General features: G+C 38.3%; 1 protein-coding gene across 1 annotated transcript in view; it reads right to left on the reverse strand.

Annotated features, from left to right (window-relative positions):
* The window catches only part of KMT2A (lysine methyltransferase 2A), a 52,721-nt gene extending 39,719 nt beyond the window's left edge, over positions 1 to 13,002 (reverse strand). Inside the window, exons 1-9 of the mRNA XM_027835588.1 lie at positions 10,318 to 13,002; positions 9,222 to 9,399; positions 8,329 to 8,563; positions 6,130 to 6,194; positions 5,486 to 5,899; positions 4,317 to 4,390; positions 3,619 to 3,747; positions 2,754 to 2,867; positions 1,527 to 1,673 (exon numbers count right to left, since the gene is read on the reverse strand). Of these exons, the coding sequence (XP_027691389.1) occupies positions 1,527 to 1,673; positions 2,754 to 2,867; positions 3,619 to 3,747; positions 4,317 to 4,390; positions 5,486 to 5,899; positions 6,130 to 6,194; positions 8,329 to 8,563; positions 9,222 to 9,399; positions 10,318 to 13,002 (4,041 nt within the window). The remainder of the gene's footprint in view (positions 1 to 1,526; positions 1,674 to 2,753; positions 2,868 to 3,618; positions 3,748 to 4,316; positions 4,391 to 5,485; positions 5,900 to 6,129; positions 6,195 to 8,328; positions 8,564 to 9,221; positions 9,400 to 10,317) is intronic.
* Positions 13,003 to 13,522: the final 520 nt, after the last annotated feature.

Raw genomic sequence — 13,522 nt, forward strand, 5'->3', positions numbered from 1 at the left:
AATTTTCACTCTAATATGGGACATCATTACCATATGCCTCAACCAGAATAATAATCTTCTAATAAGTTTTCTTCACCTTCTCCCCTCCAATTCATTCTTCACACTAGAGGTAGAACTGTCTTTCTCATCCAAAGATCTAGTTACACCTTTCTTTTGCTTAAAACATCTCAATGGCTCTCTAATTCCCTACTGAAGGAGGTCTTCAAGTATAGGCTGGGTGACTACTTCGGGATATTGGAGAAAAGTATGATGCTCAGGTAGATTTTGGACTAAATGTACTCTGAAGTCTCTACCAGCTGAGATTTTCACTGTGAAGTTCAAACTTTTTATCCTGGTTTTCAAGGACCTCCATGATCAAGTACCACTCTATCTCTCCAACCTTATCTGATACTGTTTCTCTTCATATACACTACATTCCAGGGAAAATGAACTAAATAAGTTTAGAAACTTGTAATGTCATTTACTTCTTTATAGCCTCAAAGAAGGCCAAACAGTACCTTGAATATAGTAACTGTTAAATAGTTAATAATTTGGTTATTACTTACCAAGTCATAAATATCTGGAAAAGAAAAGCTCTTTAAAATTATATTAATTACAAGTCAATCAACGAGTATTTAAGTGCCTACTATGTGTCAAGCACCATGCAAAGGAAATAAAATGGGCTCCTTTAATAAATACTTCCCTTCTTTAAAAAATGTGAGCTTCTAAATGGACACAATCTGACTCGTCTACCAGAACACATGGAATAAAATCAGATACAGACAGAGATCCCAAGAAATTTAATCTCAAATCTGTTTTCCTGAGGTAATACAATTAAACATTTTATATCAAAATGATGGCCTATACCAGGGCTTTTTAAACCTTTTCTACTCTCAACTGTTCAGTACTTTTTAAACTTTTTAAACTTCTTAAACTTAAAGACCCACATGGGGCCTCGATCCACAGTTTAAGAAGCGTTGGCCTTGGGGCAGCTAGGTGGTGCAGTGAATACAGCACCCGCCCTGAAGTCGGGAGGACCTGAGTTCCAATCTGGCCTCAGACCAAACACTTGACACTTATTAGCTCTGTGACCCTGGGCAAGTCACTTAATCCCAATTACCTTAAAAAAAAAAAAAGTGTTGACCTGTACAACCAAAGCCAGGGACCTTCATTCACCTAGCAGCAAATACTGAAATTGGCCCCAAAATTAAAATGTGAAAGGAGAGCACTAGTCAATCCACCTGGACATCAAAAAGAGATTAAACTAAAAAAAAATACTCAGGGTGGAGCAAAAAAAATATGGGCTAAAAGTTAGGAAGATGTGTATATTGGTCTTGACCACTACGTATATGTATGGCCTTAGCTAAATGAAATAAAAGGGTTAAAAAAGATAATCTCTAAGTTCTCTGATAGAGTTAACATTGTATGAAAGAAGTCACTAGAAAAGTCTTAATACTTGATATTGAGCAAATTTTATTAACAGCTCTATGAAGGAAATACAGACAGAGGGATGTGTCCCAAGTAGTTATGTTATTTATTCTTAGTACCTTTGTAGCCTGGTGCTGTCTTCCACACACATGACAGAACTTGCAGCGACGACAACACCAATTTTCCAACTGGTCCTCTAGAGGGCGCTCATTCTCCTCCAAACAGAATTTGTGGAAGGGCTCACAACAGACTTGGCAATACACAAACTAGAAGAGAGATAATAAGAATACATTAGCTACTGCCTAGAAATATCAACCAACCCTCCTTTTTTCTTCCTGGTTTTACAACAAGTAGAATTTAATCAGTGAGGTTAATATGTGAATGAAGCCCTAGAGACACTGATACTCTTTTTGCCTTACAATTTCAATTATAAGTTGTTTCATATAAGATAGAGGGTTTTAGAAAGCATTAATTTGAAGACACTTAGGAAGCCCTAGTTAGACTTTAAAGGGGAAGCAACTAGAAATTTCTTATGATCAAGTATCCCATGGGTTTTTGTTTAGTTTTACGGGAGCATGACTAAGATTAAATAAGCTTCAAGTTCCATGAAAAATTCTGTGCTGGACTAAGATCTGAAGATCTGAAGACAGTTATAAAATTAATTTATTCTTTTCAGTCATTTATTCATATATGAAATTCATTTGGACTTTTAATTAGTAATGGATATATTTATAGCTATCAATAGCAAATCCTTCACGTGGCCAGATGGCCTTATTATCCCATATACTATACTTGGACAACTAAAAGAAAAGTCAGAAAGGTCATTTCTCCAGTTTAACTCTAGTAAAGCTAAAGGGTTTTTTTTTGTTTTTTTTTGTTTTTTTAAAGAAATAAGGAACTTTTTAGCCTCAGTATGGCCCGATTCCTGAAAGTCTATTTCCCTACCTCCTGGAAAGTCCCAAAAGCCCTCCTCCATACTGTTTAAAATTGGACATAGAACCTACTATATTCTAGTAAAGTGGCAAATAATTTCTATTAAAACAGAACATTTATATTGCTATATTTCTTCAACCTCTTAGAATCCTGCTTCCTTCAAGACTGAGCTCACATACCACCTTCTACACGAAACCTATCCCAATCCGCACAGCTGCTAACTGCTAGCACCACTTCCTCTAAAGAATCACTTTGTATTTACTTACATATACCCAAATATAGATATGTTGTATCGTAAGCTCCTTACACCGAAGGCAAAGAATTATTCCATTTTTCTCTTTGCATCCTTAGTACAATGCCTGGCACACAGCTAGTCTTAATAAATACTTGTTGATTGATTGCAGATAAATTACCTCCACGTGTCCACTGCTGGCACAGAGAAAGCAAACCACTCTGGGAGTTATAGGAACTGAGGTCAGGATGCCTAGACCACCCATCTCCCACACATTTTCTACTTCACAGTCTTCCTGTAAAGCAAAAAAGTTGAACTTATGAATCTTCCAAGAATATGGCTTTGGGATGAAAGGAAATACTATAGCCATAAAACCACTACAATACCATTAGTTAAAAGCTCTACATTTTAGTGAATTAAAAAATATGTTGTGCTACTTTTTTCTAATTGCCTAACCTCAGGCATAAACCACTTAAAACGTCACCTTTCAATTCATACTAAATATGTTATATCAATATAGCTAGAATTAAATTTCTCTTACAGCTCTATTGACTCAAGCATTCTTTCATGGTTCGATAATTTATAGATTTTTTTCCCCCTGGAAATTGTCTTTATCTAGCCATTTGTTACTTCTCAAGATGCTCAAGCAGAGTTTCTCCTAAGAGTCTAGCAGTGCAAGACTATTATTACAAGAAGAGACAAAAGTTAGGAGTTCCCATTTATTTCAAACATTCTACATTCTAGGCCCTTCAATTAGAGCAGAGTTTCTTAACCTCTTTTTGTGTTATAGATACCCTTGGCATTCTGGGGAAGACCTATGGACCCCTTCACAGAACAGATATGCATAAATAAATGCATATTCTAAATGCATAAAATAGAATACACAGGTTACAAATTAAATAAATTGTTTTGAATATTTACCAAAATATTTTTTAAAAAAATTCGTGGATCCTAGGATAAGAACCCTGGAGTTACTTCAAGAAATACAACTCGTAACATTTATTTACAACCCATTATGTTCAAACTAAGCAATTTGGCCCCTTTACCTTAAAGTCTACTCTGATCCTGTGGACTCCATCTGCCGGCAACTTTTGCTTGGAACTATTTCCATTGGAGAGGGTGTTGAGTATATTCAGAGTGCCATTCTCTTGCTTACTGACTGGAGGGAGTTTTTCCTAAAGAGTCAAGAGGTAGAAACAAAAGCAAACCACAACTTCCTTGCCTACTTATTCAGCACTACAGAGTATAAAAATTTTAAAACAAAGTTTATCTGTAACCAATTGGAAAATTCCCAAATGAGAATTCTGAAGGAAAAGGCAAAGGACTTTCATAGATAAACCTTAAATATATTCTTTCTTCAAATCCTTAAATTATCAAAGGAAAAGGAAAATGAGGGTAAGGTAGGGAAGAATAAGTATTATAGACAGAAACTATAAAAGGACTAACTTGTACAATTGAGAAACCATAATTAAGCTAAGCAAGCTGCAAAACAGCAGATTCCTTGGGTAATCCCAGTAAGGAAAACTCCAAGAGGGGCAACCAAACGAAGAGTGAAAAACGGAGAAATGCTAAATCCTTGACCTAGATCTTTCCCTGATCTTTAAGATCCTGAGACCCAAAGAAGCAAAAATGTAGAATCATCTCTGAACCATATAAAGAGCCATAAAATAGGGTTACTTTTCTTAAAAAAAAAAAAAAAATTAGTCTGGATTACTGGAATGTAGAAAAACAAGTAACACCTCACCTTTTCTTTTGGTTTCTGTTTCACAGGAATACTTGGGCGAGGAGCTATTTTTTTCGGCTTGCTTTGCTCTGGTACTAAGAAATTAAGAATTATATAAGTCAGGTGCTGCCAATCTTATAGTCACTTCTAGATAACAATGACTCCCCTAAATATGACTGATTCACCTAGAAAATTTTTTTAATCTAAAAATATGTTAACTCTAGAAAAACTTGAGTACAAAATTCAAGACAATCCCCCAAATTTACTTCCTTTCCATTTATATTGTAACCATGCCAGTTTGGGCCATCATCTCTTCCTATCTAGACTATTAACTAGAATAGCCAGGTCCTAAGTGGTCTTCTGGCTTCTTGTCTAACCACTTTTCCTCCTAAGTAATCTTCCTAATTCACTGCTCTGGCTAAACTCTTGTCATTCAAAAATCTTCAGTGGTTCCCCACTGCCTAAACTTCTAATGCTCACAGTCAACATTCCACAGTCTACGCCCAACCTAATTTTCCAGCCTTATGTGATACTACACCCCTTCAAGTAGTCTGCATTAAAACAAAACCTAACTCTTCTCTCTCCTCCACTCTAATTTTGCCCTTTTCCTGTTCCTGTGGTTTTTCTCATGCATTCTTTTGTTCCTAGAATGGAATCCCTCTTTATCCCATCTGGGTATATTGAAGTCCCCTCCTTCCTTCAAGGCCCAATTCAAATGCCACTTTATTCCTGCCCCTACCCCTATCCCAAGCTGAAAATAATCTCTTCCCTCCTCAAATTTCTCATAGCACTTTGTCTGGATCTTTCCTTTGCACTTACCACATTTTCTCCTGTACCACAGTTATCTGTGTATCTGTGGTACATGTCTTATCCCCATTAGATTGTAAGCTCCTTGAGACCATGGTCTGTGTCGTATATATCTGTGAATCCCCAGCATCTAGCAAAATGCCTTACGAGTAGCAAGCACTTAATTATATTTATTAAGTGTTGGTTGGGCAGAGAACACAAGGTAGCTGATTTTTCTGAACCCAAGACTTAAAATTACATAGCAATTTACATAGGGCACACATTTTAGGTTTTTAGTTGGTCTAACAACACCTTAGAAGAATACCGATGTCTTTAAATAAGCAGAGTTTTAGTTGGTATTTTTGGCTTGGGGTTAGCAATTCCTTCTATCTTCATTTATTCACCTGATTCTGGAGGTGGTGGAGGTGGTGGAGGTGGTGGTAGAGGTGGTGGGGGTGGGGGTGGTGGCTGCTGCTTTTTCTTGGGCTCACTAGGAGTGGTCTTGGGAGCTTCCTTTTTTAGTGGTGCTGTGCTAGGTGGCTGTGGAGGAATGACCTGTACTGGCTGGGAGACCTGCTTGCCAGTCTTTCTAGCAGTAGAAGTGCTGGATTGTTTAGAATCAGCCCCTGGAGCAGACACATTTCCATCCTCACTCTTTTCTTCCACAGGCTTTCGGGGCGGAGGTTCATTGCTTTTCTTTGGGGCATGATCCTCTCTTGCTGGTGGAGTTGTTTTCTGGTTAGGGTCCACAAGATTTTTTGCAACATTGCTCTCTTTCTTTTCATTGGTCTTGGACTTCTTCTCTTTCTTTTTCACAGCTGGTATAGGAAACAAGATCACATGTAAATAATACAGAGAATCTTAGAAGTGTCATGCAGTCTTATACACTGCTTCTGTCACACAAAGTTGGCCCTAAAAGGCACAAGGGCTATGGGACATGATTTATCTTTATAGAGGAAAGGAATGAGCTAATCATGAGATGTGCACACAAAAACATAGCATTCTATTAGCAGGAGATGCTTTAAGAGGCTCTTGTTAAAAGCTCTACCTTTAGCTTGCTTCTGCAGGTAGGCTTTGGAAGGCATCCATTGCAGGTTCTGACATTTCCTCATTCTAGAGAACAAGAGATGGACCAGAAGGCAAGTTACTTTGAGAAGACAAACAGATAGTTGGAAGGCTAATCAAAACAGATCTATTAATTTGCCCTCAAGAACATTTGAGCCAGAGAACCCCAAGTCTGCTTCAGGTTCACCAAGAGCAAAGCTGATCATTAAGGGTGAAGACAGGAGCTACTTGAATTCAAAAGAACAAAGTCATAGCTCAATTTAGATCTCAGCCCTCAAGGATACCTACATAAGCTCTATTAACTTTCCCTGGAATTTAAAAGGTAAGCAAATACCAGCCCATTTCTTCAACTCAGAACAGGTATTTACTTAGGTATATGTCCAGTTGTTGTATATGTTGTAGAAAGAACTGATATTTAGGTACAAGGTTTTAACCCTTTATCATATAACTTGTATCATACAACTGAATTAGCTGGAACTAGGTGAACACTGGTAATAAAATTTAGCACTACGCCCTTGTGAAAGGAGTTTATTTTTTAGTTATATGCTGAACACTAAATAAGCTGGGAACATATAAATAAATAATTAATAAATAAAACTGATTCTTTATCTGCCATTCTAATTCTACCAGTATACTTTCTTACTTTTCACATGTCCTTTTCCTACCTTTCCAGTCTTCCACTTTACTCTCTTCTACAATCTAGCCAGGTGGACCTATGCTGGCATAACCCTATACCTCCCCCATCTCTATGCCTTTATTCTGGCTATCTCCCATTCTCTGCCTCCCCATCTCCACATCTTAGAATCCCAGGCTTCCTTTAAGGTTCAGCTCAAATATCACTTTCTTCAGGCCTTTCCCAAGCTCTACCAATGCTAGTCTTCCTCTCTAAGGTTATCTTACTATTGTGTGTGAATTTTGTATGCACCAAATGGTTTATATGTTGTTTCCCCCAATAGAAAACAAGTTCCTTGAAGGCAGGAACTGTTTTTGCTTTTCTTTTGTATCCCCAGTGCTTAGCACAGTGCCTGGTATAAACATTTAATGATTGCTGATTGATTTTGTTTTGTATTTTTAATACTTCACTGATCCCATTTCATCTCCTTTTGTATAATTTTGTCATTTAATTAGTTGCTGAGCTATGGTTTGCTTGACACTTCTTTCTGTTTTAACTACAAAGGATATGGATGCAATCCTTACATAAAACCAGTTAACACTGGGGCTATTTGTAGATTTTTTTTCCTATAGACTGGTTTCTGAAGATGTGGATAATATATCAGTTCTCATAACAAAAATAGATTTTGTATTACCAAGATCTTTATGCCATTTCTCCTTGCTTTCAGACCTTACTCAGGCTGGCAGTACCAGTCCCAGAAAGTGACTAAAGGAAGGTCAAAGTTATAAGAATGGAAATTTCTAATGTTAACTTTTAACAGAAATCCTAATCCAATTTATCGTTATATCACAGAGGTTACACTGTGTTTATATACATGGATTGCAATCTCACAAAAGGGGAATGGTTTTGATTATAGGCATAGCAAGAGACTGTTATGTCTGTTGTTAGAAAATCAATCTAAGTTCTGAGAGGCTCATTACAAGGTTGAACATAGGATGATATGTTTTTCAGTCACAAACCACCTACCAAGACGGAGAAAAACTGCAATCTGAATTTGTGGAGGGAGTACTCACACTGCAAAGATCACTATTATGCATTGAAACATATATGGAAATAACCCAAAGGAAAGGATGAGATAGGTGAGGGTGGGGAGTGGAGAAAGCAAATTTTATAGAATATACCCAAAATTTCCAGGATATAGCTTACATACATAACTAATTTACCGTAAGAAAAATTAAAAGTTTCAACTGACTTAATAAACAGCCACTGTGACCTATGTGTTCAATTTGTTTTTGTGAAACCACTCTCTTGCCCACTTCAAATTTAGGACTCTTCTCTACTCTAAGAGCATTGCCAATCAACACCCCTAATTCTGCTTCCTAAGCTCCAAATCTCCAACCAATCTCTCCAACCAATCTCCAATCCAAGTTTCAACACAAGCTTCAGGTTCTTTTGGCTCTGCCTGACAAAGATAAGACATACTCCTCTCCATTCAAAACCAGAGCCAAAGATGAAGAAATACCTTTCACAGTACAGAGATTCAATCCTTGAAATAAAATACCCACTCACTTGCAGCATTGTTTCTTTATGTTTCGGCCACCAAATTTGGGCTTATCTAGGCAATTAGTACAGATACCACAGTCCTCAGGCACCTGACAGCCTGGGCACTGCCCACATCTCCTTGATCGCCGTCCCTTCTTCACTGGAGGTTCTTGAGGTGCCTTGTTCCTGGTGACAGGCTTAATTGGCTTGATGGGTGGAGCAAGAGGTTCAGCATCTTCTGAGCCGGCGATTGATGACTTATCTGCCAAAGAACGTGTATTAGGTCTTACAGACTTTATACATTGTCCCTAGGTATTGGGGAGCAATCTTTTAAACCCCTTAAAAATGCATACTACTAGGAAATATCCTTTTTTTAAACCATGGTTCAGAAAAACAAATATTTTATAATGAAAAACATTTAAATGGACAAGTCAGACCTTGCATGAAATAACATTATTTCAACTTTCAAAAATTTTAATCAAGTTGCTATTTTTTTTTTTTGAAAGCAAGAACCTTAACCACGTGTGGACAGACTATAGTTCTGGCAAAAGCAGGAAGAGAAGCACTAAAAGAAAGGTTATTTTAATCCAGGGGTTGTAAACCTTTTTTGTGTCATGCACCTCTCTGACAGTCTAGTGAAGGCCCTGGAGCCTTCTCAGAATGATGTATTAAATGCATAAAATAAAATATATAAGACTACAAAGAAACCAATTATATTAAAATAGTTATATTTAAAAAAACCCTACAAGTTCAAGAACTCAAGGTTAAGAATCCTTGCTTTAAGCTATAAAAATAAGATCAGCTTTCTAGAAATTTAATGTAATGACACAAAGGACATATTGTTATTCATTCTCAAGATTATTAACAATCAAATTTGAATATCTGTCCACACGTTCCATGATCAACATTCCTATACTTACCATCATTTCCCATGGAAGACAAAATCTTTTCTCGTTCTTCCCATGGTAAGGCACTCAGGGTGGGCATGTCATCAGGAAATACTGCTCGCTTTCGGCCAAGGGCAACAGCAGCCCTTCTACAAACATGTTTTATCCGGGGTCCTCGAACAGATGTCTCTGATGAATCACTTTCTTGACCCTTGATTTGAGATAAACAAGAAAAGTTAAGTACCTAAAGCTTTTAAGTTCCACATTGATAACATGTATTCTGAGAATAAATAAAAGGTAAAATCACAGAATAGCAGACAAACTTCCTATGACCTAGGATTAAAATAGATTTCCAAAGCTGATGCCATGTCTCTTAATGGATCGGTTGTTTTTAAAAGCCAGCAGGCCAGGATAAAACACAGAACCTAAGTGGCCATTAATCCCACAACAGAAGTCCATTAAGTTAGCTAAAACCTAAAGTTATCATGACTATATTACCTAATATGTAGGTTACTAACATGCCTAAACTTTCTTACATTTCTAGGATCAATACTGAGGTATAAATGGAAAGACAAAAAAAAATGGATGTATAGACCAAGACTGAAATTAGAATTTTTCTGGGTTTAAGGAGGAGTCAAAATTACTAATTAAGTATATCCTATTACTCAGAGGCAAACTATTAAAGAGTAACTAGCATGGTGTCAGAGGTAAGCCTCAATCTCATTACTGGAACACCCAACCGGCAGAAGCCCTAAATGCAAAATGTGGTCCCAAATTGAAGAACATTAAATCTAAAGGAGAACAGAAAGGTTTGTTTTTAGATATTCAAGGCCAGGCACAACTCATCATTCTTAGCCAGAGACACTAGCAGTCATTCTGCTGAATTTAAAAAAAAAGTCTACTCTATCTTGAACTAACTTTTATAGTTTTTCTCCCCCTCAACTTCTGCTCAAGTACTTCTTATTTAAATTTTTCAACCATCTGTTATCTGTTGCTATAATCATTACTCAGAGTAAGAAAAGCCTCTACTCTTTTCAGGTGTCACAATTATACTATTTTTACAGCAAAATACAACTTCAAAATTAAGTGTGTTGGGAAGTTATCTCATAGTCAAGATGAAAAACAATACCTGTGCTTTGGGCTGGTCAGCTTGCTTGAGAGTCTTGCTTTTCTCAATCTTATAAAGCTGGGCTTTGGCCTTTCTTAGAAGGCTAGCTACTCTCTTGTCAGCCACTGGAAGCTTGTCTGCCTGAGCCAACATGGATCCAATGGAGGAAGTGGAATGTTTAACAGTGCTTGATGAAGAAGAAGAAAGGCAGAGCGCTTTCTCCTCCAGGGATGGTGCAGCAGGCGCAAGGTCCAAGTTGGTTTTATCGAGGCTCCCTTTCCCTTTCTTAACAAGTATTTTGGTTTTGACAGCTGTTGTATCCCCAAGGGCTACAGTGGCAATGTCTGTTCCAGGATCAAGTGATGAGGATTTCTTCCGCCCTGCAGCTTTTTTGGCGGAAGATGAAGTGGCAACATCTTCAACAACCTTCTCTTTGGAAACTCTACCTATGGGAAACAAAGCAGAGCTACTCTGAATTTCTGACCCCTTTTTCCTTTTTTCTTTCCTTGATTCCCGCTTGTTCTCTTTTTCCCTCTCCCGGTCTCTCTCTCTGTTTTTGTCCTTCTCCAAACTCTTGTCAACATCTCGCTCTTTGGACAGTTCCTCAGCGGCCCTGTCTTTGTTTCTCCCTCTTTCTGGCTTAGAGCTCTGCGTGAACCAGGGGAAGAGAGGAGTAGGACTACTGGATGAGAATGGCTCTGCTGGAGTGCTAGTCTGCTTCCTTGGTCTCTGATTTTTCTCCGAAGATTCCCCAGACTGTGTCAGGGAATGGGAAGGAAAAGCAAAAGTTGGGTTTAAGGCACTAGTGGCAAGAGGACTAACAGAAATGCTTAATGAGGAAGAGACAGAAGATGGTGGGGTGAGAGGTGATAGCTCAGAAGTACTAAGCCTTCCACTTCTTGTCCTCATGGAATGAGAAGGAGATCTTGGTTCAGATCTGATAGGGCTGAACACCCTTCTTTTCCTTTTTCTACTAGATACCCCTGTAGATGAAGTTCCAGCAGACGTTCGATTACTAGGCAAAGTTACTGACTCAAAGATTCTGGAGTGGGCCTCACTTGGAGTAAATCTGGGAGCTCTTAGAAGAGGACTTCTTTTGTGCATATCAAACCTAGTTCCAGAATGGAGTGCTGAAAATAGCTGGGCTGGAGCAGTGGAACCAGATGTTGAAAAACCAGAAGCAAAGCCAACATCCTCAGGAGTCAGTGGAGGGGGTCGAAAGTTATCAAATATTGGTTTGCGGATAAGACCTTCTTTGGCATACTTCGCTGAGGAAAAGTACTGTGGCTCTGACCGAGAATGCTTTAGAGAGGTCCACCTGAATGTTGGTTCTCGTAAAATAGACTTTCGTTTCTCTTGTATGGGGGCAGCAGAGGCAGGCAAAAAAGGTGATGCTAAGGGGATTGTTGGAGGCATAAGCCAAGGTGTGTGGTCAGGAATACTGGAAGCTGGTTGTAGTGGTGGTGGTGGAGTGAGTAATGGTGGAGGTGGAGAGGAAGAGGTTTGTTGCTGGGGGGCACTTTGCAAGGCTGATAATTTCTTAGAAGCTCTAGACCCAAAGCTTCTCTCTGAGATTGAAAACCTTCTACTCCTCCTATCACTATTATCATTTTCTGGGGATTGAGAAATAGGTAATGGAGCATGTACATCAGGAGTATTACTCCGCTCTTCAGAAAGTGCCTGCATCTCCTCAGAGGCCTGAGAATCTGTGGATGTATCAACACTGGGACTACTGGATCGAGAAGAGTCTGAAGACATCTGAGAAGAGTGCTGTGAAGCTGCACTTGATTTTTCAGAGGATCCACAGGATGTAGCACTGAACCTACTGTTTGGTGTAGACTCTAGTCGAGCAATTTTAATTGGAGGGTCATAATCTTCATCTTCAATAAACCGCCGAGGGGTTTTAATGATCCTTGAGGAGATAGCACTGACCACAGGCATGATGAACTGTCGGATGTTTTTGACTTGTGTTTTCACCTTTCTTCCTTGCAGCTGAGCTGCTTCTTTCTCAATCTTCTTTTGAGCTCCCTTTTTTGCCCTCTGCAAAAGTTGCTTAGCAATTGTTGCATCTGTCCTTTTGGTGGAAGGAATAATCCTAACAGGCTTAATCCTTCGAGGGCTTTGTCTGACAGCTGCCTTTTCTTCTTTTGTGAGTGGTGGTGTACCATCCTTCTCTTTCCGGACCCTTTGGGACTTTTCCAGCTGAGAGTTAATGAGGGGTGCGGAATCTGTCTTTATCCGTTCTGATGATGGAGGCCTTCCTCTCCGTCGGACAATTTGTACCCCTTTCCTCCCAATCTGAAGTTTTCCTGTTTTAAACTTAGACTTGAGAGGGGAGAGTTTACCAGCTCTCAACTTTTTTATTTTTGCTGCTTGCTGAAATGTAGCAGAAGGTGTCCGTTTAATTTTTTTTAAGGTATCTTCTTTGCTCCCCTTTGATAAGTCTGATATGTCTTTTCCTTGTGATAATTTGAATTTGACACTGCTAAGGGTTGGAGGTCTTCCTCTTCTCTTTTCTCCACTTTTAGAATCTTTCTTCTTTATTTTCTCTCCAGATTTAGTCTCTGGTTTGCTTAGAGGGGAAAACACTGGTGAAGAATCTGACAGGACAGCTGAATTTCGTTCAGAGATGCTTCTGGGTCTCCCACGAGGTTTTCGAGGACTAGATTTAACTGTGTATAGAATCAAACAATGAAGAGCACACATTTAGCTTTGTAGTTCCAAGTGACTGACCTTAACAAAGTGTATGTGAATACAGCATAAGCCATGGACATGCAAAAGAGAAAGGACTCCATTTTATATTGTACCCCATTTGGTTTTAATATCCAATAAAAGACTACTTTGAGTAAGCTTTTCCTTCTTCTCAAAATTAACCTTAAAGGAATGAAGTAAAACAGTTTTTTTACTTTTTCAAGTAAAAAAGAAAATCAAACAGCAATACATGTTTTCAATCAAGGCTAGTTTTCCTGAAACTTCAAATGAGCAAGAAAAACATTTATTTTGAGAAGAAAAGGATTTAAAAATCTATACTAACTCTCCACATTCCATGATGAAAATTTAAGGACATTTGTACACTGGCTCATAGTAATTCTTTATTCAAAAATTTTAGTTTTAAGTGAATCTGTTCTTACTTAACAATAATTAGATCAAGGGTCTGTGGGCAAGCTTTCATCAATAAATTCTACAATTCCTCCCACATAAAAGTCAAGGCTTCTAGGAAGCTCTA

This window comes from Vombatus ursinus, unplaced genomic scaffold, assembly GCF_900497805.2.
Source record: "Vombatus ursinus unplaced genomic scaffold, bare-nosed wombat genome assembly UNPS02014816.1, whole genome shotgun sequence".
Lineage (NCBI taxonomy): Eukaryota > Metazoa > Chordata > Mammalia > Diprotodontia > Vombatidae > Vombatus > Vombatus ursinus.